The 17,713-nt window shown below is 43.7% G+C and overlaps 1 protein-coding gene across 4 annotated transcripts in view; it reads right to left on the bottom strand.

Moving 5' to 3' along the window:
- The window catches only part of pard3aa (par-3 family cell polarity regulator alpha, a), a 415,766-nt gene that overhangs the window by 281,253 nt on the left and 116,800 nt on the right, over positions 1-17,713 (bottom strand). For all 4 annotated transcript variants that reach the window (XM_050056584.1, XM_050056585.1, XM_050056586.1 and 1 more), the window contains exon 3: positions 8,248-8,422. In XM_050056584.1, the coding sequence (XP_049912541.1) occupies positions 8,248-8,422 (175 nt within the window). The remainder of the gene's footprint in view (positions 1-8,247; positions 8,423-17,713) is intronic.

Genomic DNA, 17,713 nt, shown 5'->3' with positions numbered 1-17,713 from the left:
CACACAACACCTGGCTGCAGTTTGTTGTATTCCAACATGGGAGGGCTGTTTGGTTTCTGTGTGTCTGGGAAATAATAAACCAGACATGTATAGTTTGCTGTATACGTCATGGGAACTAAGAGGCCACAGGGTACATAAACAACACACAAACAATTAGGGGGGGTCAATGGTCAATGCAAATATTGCCTTTGGGCCCTGTAAAAAGTTAATCCAGCATGCACAGTCCAGCACAGGCTCAAGTTCCTGTTACTGCGAGTGTTTAAGGCTGCCAGCAAGTCTAGCAGGGGTTACTATGTCTGATAATACGACATCATGGTAATTAAACTACACAAAGATTTACACAAATGAAGCATGATTTCTTTGACAAACACCTAAATTTATCACCATCTAGTGTGTATTCAACAATGTAGTCCTGGGCCTTGTCCCATGCACTGTAAGTTAAAACTAAAATTGTTATATCAAAGTTTTGACATTTGCCAAGACTCGAAGAACTTTACTGAAAGGAAAAAGCAGAAGAAGGAAACAGACAGAGCCGACGTGAGATGGGTTAACCATCAGACAGGACCAATCAGCAGATGCACACTGCCACCGTTATCAACCGTGTGATTCTTTAGATATCTAAGCCCTTAGATCGCACTGCATCACCTGCTCACCGCTGAAGTGAGAGATTGAAGAGGTAGTTCTGTACCAGAGAGAGTTGGAGAGTGAGGGCAGATGAGAATGATAAGTATCAGTGCCCGCTATCAGACCTAGCTGCATGTGGTTCCAAGCCTAAACCTGGTAGTTTATCTATAATTGACAATCACTGCCTTTGGAAGTCACCCAAACCCACTGGGAGAGTCCATGATGTGTAGGGCAGTCCACTTCTGAAGCCTTAAATCTGAGGGGGAGATCTTAAAAAAGAAATAAAATGCTGAAAGAATACTAACGTACACTATCTGAAACATTAGTTCTCGTGCCTATACAAGCAGCATCGGGTTTTAAAAATGCTTGGTGGGGCAATCATTCTAACCTCCATGTCAGTCACTATGTACACTTATGTTGTGTGCTGTCAGTGCATCACAATGCATCACCTCTTCTGTTGTGACTTTTATATGGCCTTGGCTGGCTGCAGGGAGCCTCCTCGGTGGCAGACCACTAAGCCAAATTGATTAGATGAAGGCCCTCCTCTTCGAAGGTGTCCACACTCCCCCCCACACACGCAGGCAATCTCTCTAATGGCCTCCGAGCAACCCTGTCACCGCAGAGCTTCAAGGACCAAGGGAGCGGAGATTCAAGGACCACAGGACCAGGTCAGTGGAGGAATGGACAATTCGTCACCACATTGGTTTTCTTCAAGGATAGAAGTTTGTCTAAGCTGGGGTTGAAATTTGCAAAAGTGGTCACGGTGTAACTGTCGAAATGCTAAGTTGTGTGTAGACATTTTAGTTTGATCTGTTCATCGGCAGGGGGCTCAATCATGGAAGTGTCATTACAATCACTGTGATCTTGTCTTAAGTGTTTTAAAGGCACTTCACATCAATGTCAGTGTAGTTTTAACCTCTGTCGATAGCACTTGAGTGTCTCCCATTTTCTGATTGTGTATCCTGACAAATTGACATTGAGCCTATAAAAACCTGACAACACACCCCCGACAGTGACGGGAAAAAACATAAAAGTAGGTTTCTGTGAAATTTCAAGGAAGACAAACCAATGCTAGAGTCAGTGACAAAAACATTGTTTCTGTGATCTGTTCAATACCACTTTCACACATATAAGTGCACTTATGGACATAATTCACAGTGATCCTGGGAACAACCTTCAGGTGAAACATGATGTCATCACAAGCCCTCAGCCCAATTTCTTCCTTCAGGGCTCTCCACTGAAGAAAAGCAACGCCAATACAAATCCTTGTTTGCCTTCTCCGTCGGTCACTTTCCTTCTTTGCTAACAGACCTTCAGCCGAACGTCCAGGCTTTTTCATGTGGTAGGATCCACTTCTGAACCGTGTCTCGGCCGCTTCTTTGGGTTCTTGGCCATGTTGCTTTCTCTTTCTACCTGCGCTCTACCTCTTGCTATGACACTCTGCGCTCTTCCTCCCCCTCCCTTCTTGTTGTGAGGAAGCATTTCCTGTACGCCAGCGCGGGAATGTCGCCGGTCAACACGCAAACTAAAAATGATATATATTGAAAAATACCGCGAGATGTTAGAGGAGCTGATCGGCTTAATCAGCATTGTGTCATCTCCTCTAGTAGTGGCTTGGGTGAAACGGACATTTACGGACCTGTAGAAGTTACGCACTATAGCTTTAACGTCATACTGTTACCCACGGCAACAACAAGCATGGCTAAAAGCAAAATTATTACCAACTCCGTGGTGATTCCAAAAACAGGAGCAGCTTCAGTAGTGTGGAATAAACTGTGGCGTCCTGAATGTTTTATGAACAGCCCCAGACTTCTCAGACTCTTTTAGTGACTTACCGCTCAGAGGGAACTCATTCAGCGGCTCCTCTGGCAGCAGCACAGGGGAGTCAGTGTTGTCAAGTGATTTTGTCATAAGGTAATGTAAACCCACATGCCGCTCTCGGCTCATCAAAAAACTCCATATATGTGAATGTGCGATAGTTGTGGTATCATAACAACCTGTCACAGGTTACAGCAAAATATAGTGATATTATTCTAGGGCCATATCGCCCACCCCAACTTGTGACCTCAGCACTGTTTATATTACTCTGTAATTTGGACACACTAATGATGGAGTCTTCTCCTTTTGTTTCTCTCTGTCCACAGGTGGAAGACGCTGGCAATTACTAGTGGACTGTGTCACTTAACAGAGCTGCCCTCTAATATTTGACTTCCATTAATTTCCTCCTAAAGAGGTATTGACAAAAAAAGGATTTGTTGCACCGCTGCTTACACCTAGGGGCCGATGTCCATACTTGAGAGACTGTCAAGAAACAGTTTAAACACAGGAAAACCTGACTGCCAGTTGTATAAAGTCAACTCTGGGTCAAATTAAAAGAACCCAGTAAACCTCTTTTAGCAACAAAGAACAGAAGATTCAGTTTCAAAGCTACAAGCACCATTAAGATCCAGTTTTAATTTAAAGTTTCAGAAATTTTCTCTTACTTCTGAAAGATTAGAATTTAGTGGTGAGTAGAGGCAGAGGCAGCTCCGGCGTCCGTATAATTACGGGAAAATTACATTCATTATTGTAATTTACATCTCATCTCCAATCCAATTATTAGCAGTTTGACCTGCACGGCACATGTTAGCATGGAAATCTAAAATGGGCTCCCAAGACGGAGGCAAGGGAGGGGTGGAGGACAGAAAGACAGCGAGAGGGAGAATTTGGGACTTTGGGAGTTGTAGGAGGGGAAAAAACAATCAATATGGCTCTAAAAGATGATGATTTTAAATAGCCATAATTCTCTGCCTCAGAGCACAGCTGCCAAGGGCGCCGCTGCAACACTTTGATGTCTGATATGCAATATTGCTGCCAGTAATTTGCTCATCTGCATCTCTGGAGGGACCATCGCCTGTCTGTCTTGTTCATCTGCCTGACCGTGTGTATGTGTTGCCAGTCAGTCTGTCTGTCTGTCCAGCTGTCTCTCCATCTCTTAAAATTGTTATTCATGACGCGCATATATACAACTTCAGACGTACTTTTGGAGTGGAGTGAAATTAGGAACTTGCAAGTGGGGAAAAGTCTGTGCATGTGCATTATACATAGTCTCCGAGGAACAAACGTATCCTGTAAACAACGCAATCTCTCTTGTATATTGTTGGTAATACCACACTTATGTAAAGCACTACAAAACAAAACATATCATTGTCCTTACCTGCCTGACTGCCTGATCAGCTGCAGGTCCAGCCCCCTGTCTCTCATCCCTAACTATTGTCTTCACTGTTATTATCTCTGAAAAATTGCTATAAACATATCTATCACCGTGAGAGACGCGGGATGTAGGAAGCAATCAGTTCTTCTGTTGTGCCGCAATCTTGTCATTATATTTCTTGAATGCAAAACGTACAATTTACAGGGAATGCAAGCGATGAGCTTGAAGGTATGTGTTTGAGTGGGTGGTGAGGACAGAGCTTTCATAAGCTCTCCATTGTGGTATGGAAATGAAAATACACGCGGCATGACATGCTTACCACTATGAAAAAGTTATAAGCTAAAGATCAAACAGTTCTTTAACATTTGATTGATTACTAAATTATTAAATTATTTAATCGAGTACCTAGATTCATACCTTTTATCTGAGGAGATATGATCACTAGATTGGAGCAATTCCCTGAAAAGATCCCCATTCAGTCACATTCAAAGCTGTGGAGGCCAACAGCAGTATCACCAAGAGCACTTACTACACTCCATCATGAACACCATTAGGTATGTTAGTAATTATCTGTTTAACATGAAACCAACAAGGAGAATTTTACGTGATTTATACTTTTAGTTAGACAGTTAAAAGTACATATTAAATGTAATATACTGGCACTGTGGCGGGAAATGATGAGACAGCTGAGTCTGCTGTTGCCCAGACTGGAGTTTTAAGATGGCAACAAGGCAATGCCATGATGTTGCTCCTAGAGATGGCTACAGCACCCCTCAACAAGCTACGGACCAAGAGGCAGAGGTGGACACTTAAATGAGAAACATTACCACCCTCATTGGATATTAATCCACTTCACTAGTGGAAAGGGTCAGCAAACTTTCTGTTGCTGCCATCACACAGAACCGTCAGTTCAATGTCTGCCTAGTCTGAGTGGGCGGAAGTTCGCTGCATAGATCAGCCTCTCATTGGGCGGAACGAGCCACCCGCTGAAGTCCCGCCCTACCACCTCCGGTTGTGTAGCAGTTTTTTACAGTTTTCAACAGCCCTTTACTAACTTCTGCGGTGTTTGATCTTGCGGGGATGTAGCCATTTTTCTGCCATGGTTCGCGTCCTGTAGGCGATATTTTTGTGGGCGTGTTACACCAAAACCTGCTTCCCCCCGGCAATATTTTTGCAACCGCACCGTTGCTATGGCACCGCCCAGAATGATTGTGATTGGTTGAAAGAAATACAAGCAGCCGGGGCGTTTTTTTCTCCAATCTTAAAGTGAGAGTCGGCCCAGCCAGACCTTTCTTTTCTTGAGAAAGGTCTGGTGAGTGAGACTAATGTCTGCCTGGTTAGAACAAGCTAACACAGCAGCAGCCGCTAACATCAGACACCAAGCTCTTTAATGGTCCCAACAAAGTCATAAGGACATCGAAACGGCCTGACTCTGCTGTTAAACCCATTAGGTAACGTTAGCTGTGCGATACTAACAGACAGCCCTGTCACTGTATGTAGACAGTCGGACTCTCTACATCGCCGGAACAGAGCTCACACTCCCGCAGCAGTAATGTCATGATAAATAGAGAAAGAGAGAGATGGGGGCAAGGATGTTGGTTGATGGTTAATGAATGCTTAATAAGGATCGGTCACAAAAAACTTTCTGGAGCTATATTCTGGTACATTCTTCTCTTGCTGAGTAATGCATGCAAATCGCTATGAGACAAACAGAATAAATTGACAAACGGCCAAACTGAATGTTGTTTTTATTTTTAAGTTTGCCATACATTCTGTGATTTTAAACCCACCATGGAGAGGCTGTAGCTATAGGTTCATGTTCTTGGGTCCATGTTCCTGACCAAAATTATATCTAACAAGTAGCAAAACTGAACATACATGATGTTTCCTACAATATCCGGCACCAGCAGACCTCCTTAGATATATATAGCAAATGCTAAATGGACCTGCACTTGTATAGTGCCTTTCTAGTCATCGACCACTCAAGCCACTTTTTACACTACTTGTCACATTCACCATTCATGCACACATTCATACACTGGTGGACGAGGCTGCTATACAAGGTGTCACCTGCTTCTCCGTCAAGTATTCACACACATTCACACACTGATGGTACAGCCATCAGAAGCAATTTGGGGTTAAGTATCTTCACAAGGATACTGCGACCACCTCTTGAGTCACATCATTGGTATAGACCTGCTCTTTTAGAATTTTACTGTCCACTGTCCATTTCCACTGCACACAAACTGGTTTGGGGTAGCCCTTAATTTAAAGAAACACATATAAACATGCATCTGGAGGTAGAGAGGATAGGGTGTGCGGCTCAGTTAAGATTGAGCCAGGAATTCAGGACACTTCAACAGGGCAGAGGCTTCCAACACAGCCTTAAATGTAATTTTTTTTCAAAAGAATGGTGGTGTTTTAAGTCATCCCTCCATCACACATGAACAGTTTTAGAAGCTACTCAGTATTGCAGAATCTTTGTCTGTGTGAGCGATGAAAGACACCAACATATCTCTCAGAAACCAAGTCAATGCTTCAAATGTAGGTTTGTTTGAAGCCAGTTGACAGCAGGTCAGATAGCTTCAAACAGACCTGCCTCTCACACTGTGCAACTCGTTTACTTTCAGATTGCCATTGCTCCATTCTCTGGAACAATTTCCATAAATCTCCACAGTCTAACAGGCAGGTTGAGAGAGGCTTATGTCAGGGCCGGGGAGTAAAGTCTACTGTTCATTCATGTGCATGTGTGTGTGCATGTGTGTGTGTGTGTGTGTGTGTCCATGCCCGTATGTGAGTTCTGGTTTGAAAGTCTTAGATGTCCTTTGAAGTTTAAGACAGCTCTGCATCAGCTCACTGGTTCCACTTCATGGGACGTGAATGTGTGGACATGAGCAACATCTGAGTCACCGAATTGTGTGCCATTTTCTGGTTGTGTGTGCCATGTGTGAGTGTGTGCATGTCCACCTTGCTCTGGCATGTGTGCTCTTGCTCATGCATGACTGAGTACCCAACTGTGTCTCAATTCCTTCCGTTGTCTCGGTTTCTACCTGTCTGTCTGAGCGAGTGCGCTGCCATTCCCTGGACACACTGCGCAGTCTTGACAGACACTCGACTCCACAACATACACCTGAAGCATGTCAAGTAAAATGCTTGTTGTAGTGTAAAAGTTTACTTTGTGCATTTTGGTATTGTGTGAGTCCTCCTGTCCAGCTACAAGCAAACCAACGCTCATACACAGAAGTCCCAAGTCTCATACACATTTATTGGTAATCTGTAATCCCTCTTCTTTTATCCTGCCAGGGAGACTCAGAACAAAAACACACCTTTATCTAAGCTTAGTCCAATGTCTTGCTGTGATTCAGCTTCTCTAGTGGTCATACTATTAACATGAAGAAATAGCTCATCAGCCCAGAAGGCGGTTTGCTTTCATTTCTTTTTGTTATTCTTGGCTTTCCGTGGTAACTTTTAGCTTTTAGGTTTCAGCTTTCATGTCTCTGACATTTAAGCTTTGCATTTTGAGTTTCTCCTGGTGGCATAGATTGCCTGCTTAAGAAAGCACAGCACAGGACTTTTAGCTTTTTCCATGTTATACTGAACTTTTAAAACTTCTGCTAGGATGCAGAAAATTTACTTCAAGCTCCCTGATATCCTAACGAATGGTCCTGCACTTGTATGGCACCCTTCCAGTCATCTGACCCATCAAAGCACTTCTTTATAGCCGGGGACTGGACCGCCAATCTTTCAAATAGCTGACGACCAGCTCTACCTCTGAGTCACAGTCGCCCAAACACAGTAACTTGTCATTTTAGAGATATATATGAAAGGCTAACTGATCATTTTTTGCTGTGTACCATTAAAATGTATAAATAAAACAATGATTACAGCTTTATTTAATGTCACAGTAATTAACTATTACTGGTGATACAACCTTGAAACCCATCAGCAATCTGTCTGACAACGTTCAAGCCTTTGAGGACGATGGCCAGTATCCCTGGGGTTACAGCGTAGCCAGCAAATGTCCTGATAACACATATCCAGGCCAAGACTCTCTCTTCATGCACTGGTAATTGCTTACAGTCCAATTAGCAACTTGAGACGTGAGAATAGAGTTGCAGTTGTGAGACGGTGTCTACAGCAGGATTGTTTCACAAGTGGCCAGTGAACAAAGCTAATAATAAGCTAGATCGTCATCAGACAATAGCTGATAGGTACCAAAACTGCATTTCAGCCAATGGGTTCTGCCTCTTCTGCCCTCCACATGGACAGTCGACCTTCATGCAAGCAAACCGCGCTTTAACATGACTTATCAATACAACTTAGACTACAAACAGAAACCAGAACGCTTCTGATACCAAAATCTTGTCCAATATCTGTCAATAGGGATCAGAGGGGATGTAATGCTGTGATAATATTTTCATTGGACTCACTGGATCGCAGAGCGGACGGGGTGACCTCGATCTCACTGGTGGCTTGGTAGGGCTGAAAGGCCGACACCGAACTCATGTCACTGGTGAAGGGTTCGGGACTCTGTGTACCAGTGGAGCTGGCACTGGTACCATCACCTCCATTGTGAGGATCCTGCTCTTCATATACTGCTACCAGCTGGAAGGAGAAGTAAAACACTTGTTACTGAATTAGTGTGTGTTTTGAGGAGACAGAAATGTAACCAGTAGCTATATATGCAACAAAAATAGGGTTGTAGGTCTAACATTTTTGTGTTCATACATGAATTGGTGGGTGCTCAGGTACTGTGTGTATGTCTTTTGATTTCACATTCACCCCAAATCACTCAATCATGTTACAAGTCTCATAGCACTCTCTCTCTGTGGTCTAATCTTGCAACATCTGCAGTCATGTAGCGCTGGGTGTTCGGGGTTGCCAGGTTTGGCTCCCGCAGCGAGCAGCTGCTCCATTCCCACAAAGGTGATACGTTGCCACTTTTCCCAGGCCAGATAGGGAGAACTCCCCACAGCATCCCGTAATTATCAGAGTCTAACACATGCAGCTCATCACTACAGCCAGCACGCCCACTTAACAAGAGAGCAAGAGAGAGACAGCAGCTCGGATTATGGTGTGAGAGAAACACTAGACTCTGTTTCCTCTTTCACCGGGATGAGAAAATTAGATTGGCCGATGCTGATTGACGACATACGAGTCAAAGCTTATATGTATGCTCCTGGACTGAGACATACAGAGAGAGGGGGAGAGAGTAATGAAAGAATAAAACCTGTGGTGGTAGAGTGCCAAGTGGTTTGCATTGCCAGCACAACCTGTTACTAAACCTCTCACAAGAAGATTAACCTCTTATTCCATCCAGACAGAGCAATCATACGGCAGCAGCCTGATGCAAAGCATCCTATACAGAACAACAGTATGTATATTACAGACTTGAGATGAGTTCCTTTTATGTCTTTGTCCTACCTGCAAATCTATGTAATGGAAGGCCATAGATGTGGAGAGAGCAACCAACAAAGAAAGTATTAGTTGCCATTGGGAGCAAACAGCTTTCGTGTATTCTGCATCGCATTTGTCTGAAGGTAAAAATAGCACAAGTGTTTTTCCATGTATTTGCTGTTTTTCATCACCCCTACGCAGGGAAATCTGCATATAAACAAGTTTAGAAGCCCCTGCTCTTCTTTTTGATTTAATTCATATGCAGAGGATGATGCTTAAGTGTGTATGTGTTTGTGTATCTGCGTCTGAATTTATGCCTTTCTGGGAGTATGCCCATGTGGTTTACTGTTGCCGTAATTCACGGCGACATCTCTCACGCTGGCTTTGCACAATTAAAGCAGACTGCATTTTTTTCCTTAAGATGTTTCCTCGCATCGTGATGCCGTCTCTGAGACGTAGTTTATCACCAAAGGCTTCACCCATTTCACTCTAATCACGTTCCATTCCGATCTTGAAATTACATTCCTCAGGTTGTGAGGGTTTTGTCGCAAATTTGCTCAGTGCACCAGAGAGGCAATCAGCGAGCAAAGAGATCTGGTGCTAGAAAATAAGAAGGCCTTAATATTAGAAGTCAGGCAGTTTAAGGAGGTAATTTGCTGAAGTTTTGCTTATTGGCAAATGTGTAAATTCACATGTGTTGCGGCACAAGGCATGCTTTGATCTTACGCTGGTTAATCTGCCTTTTTTCTATATCATATACTTTGATATCTGGTTTATTTACAAGATCTAAAAACTTATTTCAGAAAGTGGAGAATATTTATTTTATGTGTGTGGGATGGAATGATGTTTTGGCTGAAAATGTTTGCGATAACGATGAAAGGAACAGCTATGTGAAGATGCCGAGGCAGCTCCGAACGCAGACTAGAGTGAAGGGTTGTCCCCAGAGGTATTTACACTGCCCGAGTGCGAGCCAATGAATCATTAGTGACAAAGTAATCAGGCCTCCCATTCATATGTTGCTGGGAGTATTTAGCAACCTGACAAGCCCTCTGCCTGCCAGCTGCCCATTTAGAGAAGTGGTGAATACTGTTGTTGGTGTCGTGGCGAAGCGTGATTCATTTTTAAATACATTCCAAATCCCTCTAATTAGGTCCACTTTGCTATGCCTTGCATCCTTTCACCAGACACTCCAGAGCACTCTGTGGGTATCTGACATGTACGGCTAAACTCATCCACACACCCTCCATTTCATAATCAAATGGGTCTGCATTTATCCTGCATTCAATATTAATGGGCTCTTGAAGTGCTCGTTCGTCCCTTAAACCCAGAGAGACATGAAAAGTTCCCACTGTTCAGCAGGCTGATTTCTCCTTTCCAGGCAGTATATCCAGTTTTTGTTTTGCCATTTTGATGCTTTACTTTATCTGTTCTTGATCTGTTCATTTAAAGTTTACACGGCACATTCAAGTTCAATTAATGCCCAATGAAAGTTTTCAGCAAAATAGTTCAGCACAGTTTAATTTAAAACAGCTTTGGAAGCTATTTTGAACTTATATCGGAGAAATACGAGCAGCAGGCGCAGCTATAGGTGCCATAATTTAATCATTTTATATTAAGTCTTTAGCACTGATGCATATCACATTAGTACCAGTCAACCATGAGTATAATACATCAACTAAGTTTAAAATGTTTCTTAGTTTTTGCATTGCTATCAAGGTTATGCTTATCTACTAAGTCCAGTTATGACACTCTGATTGATTATTTTCAGAGTTGCCAGCTTTGCTTGTGGCCATTTTTTTGTGCTGTGACCAAGCCATATAAACTCAAACAGAAGACGGAGTTGGAAAGAACAAAAATGTCCTTACATACTTATGATCAGTACACATCTGCAGAATATCTTTGGAGCTGCCAGAATTTGAGAAGGGCCCTACAACACTTCCTTCAGTCCTTGCCTCTCTCCGAGCTCATCCTACCCTCTGTGTGTGTGCCGTGGAGAAGGGGGCACTCTTGGCCAGAGGGAAAACTGACGCAATTGTTGCTGTTGACGGGACAGAGCTCAAGCTGCAACGCAAGCGAAAACCATTACACAAACGCTCTCCCTCCTCCTGGGAATTGGTCACAGTCACTTTAGAACTGAGAGGATTTCATGTTTAATTTTTTTTTTATTCTCTCGCTTTCCCCTTGTGGCTGCTGTGCAGCAGGCGTCGAGTTGTATTCAGAAGTTTTTCAAAAGGGGGGAAAAGTTTTTTAAGCGATGCAAAAACGGGAACGCCGTGGCTAATTGTCAAGTGGCGTAACAGCTGAGGCTGAGGAGTCAGAGCGGAGGGAGAAGAGGGGAGTGTAGGAGAATTTTAAAGAGCCCCCTGAATAACAAGATGCTACAACCTACAATAAAACACACAGTTATATCAAAACCAAAGGTAGGAGAAGAGGAGGGGGAGAAGAAAAGCACATGACAGGATGTGAGTTGAAGAAATGTTCCAGTTTCCAGTCTCAGGATAAACTCTGGAGCGATTTGAAAAACCTATTTAGCTCCTACCTGCTTCAGTTGAGAGAAGCGAGGTAAAGAGAAGAACTGACTGAGTCTTATTTCATGGGCCTCTCTCCCTCTCACTCTCTCTCTCTGCAGCAGGGAGCTACAACACTGCTGCTGCCTTAAGCCCCTGGAGCAAGGCTGACACTCATCCACTCTCAGCCGGTTCCACTGACTGTCACAGCAGCTGCCAATCAACCGCTATCTACCTGGAAGCCTGAGGGCTGCTGGAGAGAGGCAAGAGCAGAGGATGGAGAGAGATGATGATGAAGGGGTGAGACGAGGCGGAGGAGAGGAGAAGAAGCGAAAAGAAAAGAGGGAGAGAGGCAGAGGAGGCCGGGCATTCTCTGCAGCCTAGGTAAAGGCTGTATTTGGGATTCAGCATTTCCATATCTGTAACGGAGAGAGCAGAGAGACAGGGCACCGAAAAACAGAATCTCAGGCATGCCTTTCATGTTGGCCTCCTTTGATCTCCTCCCGGCTTTTGGCAGTGAGGGTGGAGTAGAAGAAGAGATGGAGAGGAAGCAGCTGAGGAGGGGATGAGGAGCTGTTTTGACAACCTCTCTCCATCTCTTTCTCTCCTCTCCGTTCCCCCCCTCCACCTCCAGAACCTCTGATCTGCCAGGAAGCCCAGGCATTAGGACTGGCACAGGTACAAAACAGGCGTCCCGAGTGTACGACCGCGCCGCGTTCCAAAGACGCGAGACAACAGAGGTTATTAGTAGTCATGGGGCAGCGCTGGCAGTGCCACCAGAGACATGTAATACCTGCCCTGCGATGCTCTGACGCTAATCCATATCTGCCACGACAGCTTTTTCACAGCCGAGTGGAAGGGACGGCTGACATGAGTCAACCCGCGGGAAACCTGTCCGCTCAATCCACACCTCCAATTAAAAAGCACATCCAAAGACGCGCCAGGCTACATCCCGCTGTGAATATTTATTGCTGCACAAAAAGTCACCCCTCGGAGGCAAGGCTCATATGTATTCATTTGTCTCTCACACTGATTTTCTTTTCCCTTCAAATTAAAAATTCAGCGTGTTACTAATAAGCAGTGATTATAACATAAAGAATAGGCGGATAAGCTGATTTTATTAAGCTAAGTCTACTTCCCCTGACTTCTATTTGTGCATGTACGCAAAGCTCGGTGCAAAAGTCTCTTATATTTGCTTTGAGATGAACGAAGAAAGGAATGACATTTTGGTCAGTGTATTAATTGGTGTAATGAATAAGTTGTGTTAAGTTATAAACTGCCTGAAGTAACGTTCACTTATATACTGCCTCTGCTAGAGAATGCAAACACACACACATACCCTCACACACACACAAACAGAGCAGGTTTCACCTCTCCTCCCGATCATTTATCATCATTTTATTGCAAGGGCACCAGGGGCGCAAAGTTATTACAGGTACAGTAGCTGTAAAAACTGTGAAAGCCACTTCACCAGAAACTCCAAGAAAAACTCTCAACTTGTTGAGTAATAGCTGTGAGCCACTATCCCTCATCCACACACCACCCATCTGTCCATCCATCCATTCGTCCCCTTCCACACTCACCATCTATCAGTCATGGGTCCTTTCAGCATCCATCAACGTCTATTGGCCGAGACATCTTTTGCAAGTCACAAGTAAGTCTCAAGTCCTGAGTCAAGTCCCATTAAAGACAGGCAAGTCTAGAGTCAGGTCCTAAGCCAAGACTGACATGCCCCAAATCCTAAACTTTGAGTTTTGATTCCTTGACAAGTCATAACGCACTCTTCACTACATGTCATGCCATTTTAACAACATGAGCAATATATTGGATTTACAAAACTCATGACGTTTGTTAAAGGACGCCCAGTACCTCAGTGGCTAGAGTGGGCGCCCCATGTAACGTCTTTGCTGCAGTCGCCGCGGGCTCGATTCCGGCCCAAAGCCTCTTTGCTGCATGTCATTCCCTCTCTCCCTTTCACACGTGAAACTGTTCTGTCATTTAAGGCAAAAAGCCCCCCCTAAAAGTAAACTTTTTAAATTCAGTCACTGCAGGAATATCAGACTTGGTATTTATCAACAGCAGCTGGCATCGATGTATCCACAGAAACATGGACTAAGTAAACTTAAATCAGGGTGAGAAGCGAGCAACACCAACAGCCTTAACATACTTGTCAATCTCTGGGGGAAGGTATGAAGTATTTTCAAGTCAACAGGCTCAAGTCAAAGTGAAGTCATGAGTCATTGGTGTTATAGTTGAAGTCAAGTTCAGAGTCTTCTTTGATGTCGTCAAGTTGAGTCTAAACTCATCAACGTTGTGACTTGAGTGTAAGTCGTGTGACCTAATCCCCCCATTTTTCTATCCGTACGCAGATACATGAACGCAGCTCAGCCCTGATATGACACACTCTTCACCATAGTGACGGTACAGGGTCTTTTCATTTCCCTCGAGGAGAACGTGACCTTTACTTGTAACTTTTTCATGACGAGATCACAATGCAGCAACCAACCTCCTCTTACCGCAGAGTTATCACAGAGTTTTCAATATTTCATCCTTTCCTCCCGTCCATTATTTCTCACACGCCCAGAGTCGAGCAAACCAACAAAGTGCTTAGTCCTGTATTTTTCCTGCTCATTAAGACCATCAAATATTCAGAGAATAGGTCTCGAGCACTCTGGCCTGCCATCACTAGCATTCAAAATAACCCTCATGTGGCACCCCGCCGCGCCTCAGAAACATATGCATATTTCAGGTGCTGTCACATGGGGTTGATGCAAGGGAAGAGCGCCCTGAAGGCTTGCTAAGGCAAGACCTGAAATGATGACACACACCGCAAAACAAATGTAATGAGTAAAGATGCTGCGACACATGGAATATATCCTCCCGTTTACAACAGCGATGGTGTGCGAGGGCAGCAGTGGGAAGGAGAGGGGAGGGAGGGGGAGTTTATACGCTGGAGAGCAGGAAGATGACAGGCTTAAAGAAATATAATCCCCAAACAAGCAAACGCAAGTCCTTAGATTGGTTTACGCTGCTGTTCTCGCTAAAACATTAAGTCATCATTTCTTTCACTTTTTAAAGCAAAGCAGCTCACGAGGTAGATTCTCCGCTGCATGAAGAGGAAAAAACAAGGCGGGAGGGGCGTTAGAGAAAGAATGGGCAGAGAGGCAGTGAGAAAATATACAGAGCAAGCAAAGTTTAACCAGATTAGAGACTCATCCCTTTCAAATCCACACGGCCAAGTTCTCGTCCCTGCCTTTGAAGTTTTCCTCCTGTGTTGGGGGAAATGAATTCACACATATTAGGGCACCCTGTGAGCGCTACCTACGCAGTGCTGACAGAAGGGAAAATTCCTACTACACCCCCGTCGTGTTCTGCCGTGTATATTAATACCTTATAACCCGTGGTCATATGTACAACTCAACCCTATTCAGCCCTGGGAAATAAATAAGACTTTTTTTAAGGCACACAGAAGACCTTCGCGGTCTGCAACTTAAGAGTGAAGGGAGAGGGGGAGAGGAGGGAGCGAGGGAGGGGAAAATGATGACATATTCATGAAAGCAATTAGGGTGGGTGTCCATAAGAAAGCAAGAAACATGATGAGCATCTTATGACCTCGAATTACCATCAATCACCTGACAGTAATTAACACTGCGCAGACACATGAAATAATGCTGAAATAATCTTGTTCCATCAACACGTCTACATTTTCAGATGTAATCATAATAATTATCCTATTCCGTTCGAGGTGTACAGAAGTGTATTTGTTTCAGTTCAGTTTTTCTACTTTTAATTCACTTTGAGCCACAACTTTAGTGTTACAGTATTCCTCAGTTGCTTTACTTTTGTATTGCTTTGAAGGACGTTATACTTTTAGGTTGAATGCACAGAAAGCACAGGCTGTATCTAAAATAGTCTGTGTCGTCTAATCATTTGTTTACAGTATCCACCATTGATTTTCATGCCACCCTGTATTCATTTTGCTGTCTAAACACAGTTGCTGGGGGCACCTTGAGGTGTTGCACCCTCAAACTGGTCTTAAAGAAATCTAATCAATGCAATGAACCTACCTGCTCCCCCAGTCTTCATCCAGCCCGCCCCCACTGCGCCGCACAGCCAATCTAATAATGCCATTCCTCCCCTGCCCTGATTCACATGCAAAACAACAGCCAGACAGTCTGTCTAGGGGCCGCACTCACAAATACACACACACAGATATGAGTACGTGAGTGCACCCACCCACCCATACACACTCGAACTGCAGATGCGCACAAAAAGTCACAGTTTGTGTATTAGTATTCCTCTCCCAAAGCGATGGCATTAGAAAAACCCATATTCTAACAGTGCCTTTCAGAGGGAAATGCCCTTCAATCTTTCATTGGTTATGCACAAAGCCAGGAGAGAGTAATTAAAAACTCCACATCCAGGGACCTCGGCACAGAGAGAGAGAGAGAGGGCCAAAAGAAAAAAAAGGGAAAGCTTCAAACATTTCAGGCCTCCCTGGTGGAAAGAGATGGAGGGAATGAGGAGCAGAAAGTGGAGTGGAGCAGACAGAGAGGGAGGGCCGTATCCTTGACAAGGCCATACATCCTCTGTAGTCGAGGCAGATGGAAATCAGGTATTTCATAGTTTTAACAAGGCCAGGGCCGATCATTAACCACAAGAATTTAAGCTTTAAGATTGTCGTCTTATACATGCTGGCCCTAATTACTTAAGTTTAATCTGTCTCAGGGTGTTGGTGAGAGGATCTAGAGAAAAGCCCTCTCTCTTTGATTCTCAGAGGAAGACACCTAGAGCTCACATCTAACGCTGAGATGTTGGAGAGCTGTGAATTGGAGCTGCACAGGAGATATCTGAACAGACACACCTGAAAGCAGCAGCCTTGTAGTTGTTTTAAAGTGTGGATTTTTACTTTCATTTCACTTTGCTGGATCAACAAGGAGGAGTCAGCTGTGTCTTTCAAACAAGACTCTGCACTCTCATGTCAGAACTCTTAATCCATAGCCACAGTAGATCAAAACACAAAGCCGATATGACACAAGGGATTAAGATCGACTCTGGCTGTGAGGTGCATACACTGTTGCCAAATGAGGATATTTGTCTCCCTCCTGGGTGGCCTTTGCCCTGTCACCCATGATGGCCCCGGGTGAGGTGCGTGATGGCCCGGGGCCATGGACCAACAACAGATACTGTGTGTGCACAGACTACTTAACATGCAAAGAGCAGCACTTTCAACTTGTAAAACAGACTTCAAAACAAATACTTCAATGTGCTTGATGATTGAAAGCAACACCTGACCTCACTTGGAATATATTGAGAATTTCATGCTGTACATTCAACGATTTAAAGATTGAACTTAAGAAGACACTCTGGTAGAAACAAACAAGACGGTACTGTGTTTTTACATTCATTAACACCAAGTAGGAAGAATCTAACACATGGAAATTTAATCACACATTTAGAGAAGCAGCAATTAGTTCTCTTGGTGGATATTGATTATCTTGGAACAGAAATTTAGACAGTGGGTGGTTTAAAACATGAACTTGAAATAAGCAATCTGGTGTTTTTTTACTGAGACAACAAAAGTTACTGTTTAAATTAGATAATACGGGGAGATAGATCAGCTTGCTCCTGGGTCAATAGGATTTTACACATTAAGATCAGCTTACTCATCATCAAAGTACTACGCAAGTTGTGAAAAGAGTTGGATTACGTCTTACATGTTGCTAAAAATGAGCAATGAGACAATGTCATCACAGTCATCTCAGCTTGGGCTTGAAAACAGCGAATTTAAAACATAAAAACCTGCATTAAAAAAGTTTAGGTTTCGAGTTTGAAAGATGTGGAATTGAGAGGAAAAGCCCCTCTTCTTCTATTCGACCATCATGGAACCTTGTTTCGGAAAAAATATGTACAGTATTTGGCGAGAGGCAAATAATATTTTGAACCCGTTTGAATTGCCTGTTTGCCATGAATTACACATGTATTGTTTAAA

This window comes from Epinephelus moara, chromosome 11, assembly GCF_006386435.1.
Source record: "Epinephelus moara isolate mb chromosome 11, YSFRI_EMoa_1.0, whole genome shotgun sequence".
NCBI lineage: Eukaryota > Metazoa > Chordata > Actinopteri > Perciformes > Serranidae > Epinephelus > Epinephelus moara.
This window is presented reverse-complemented; position numbering and strand designations above follow the sequence as displayed.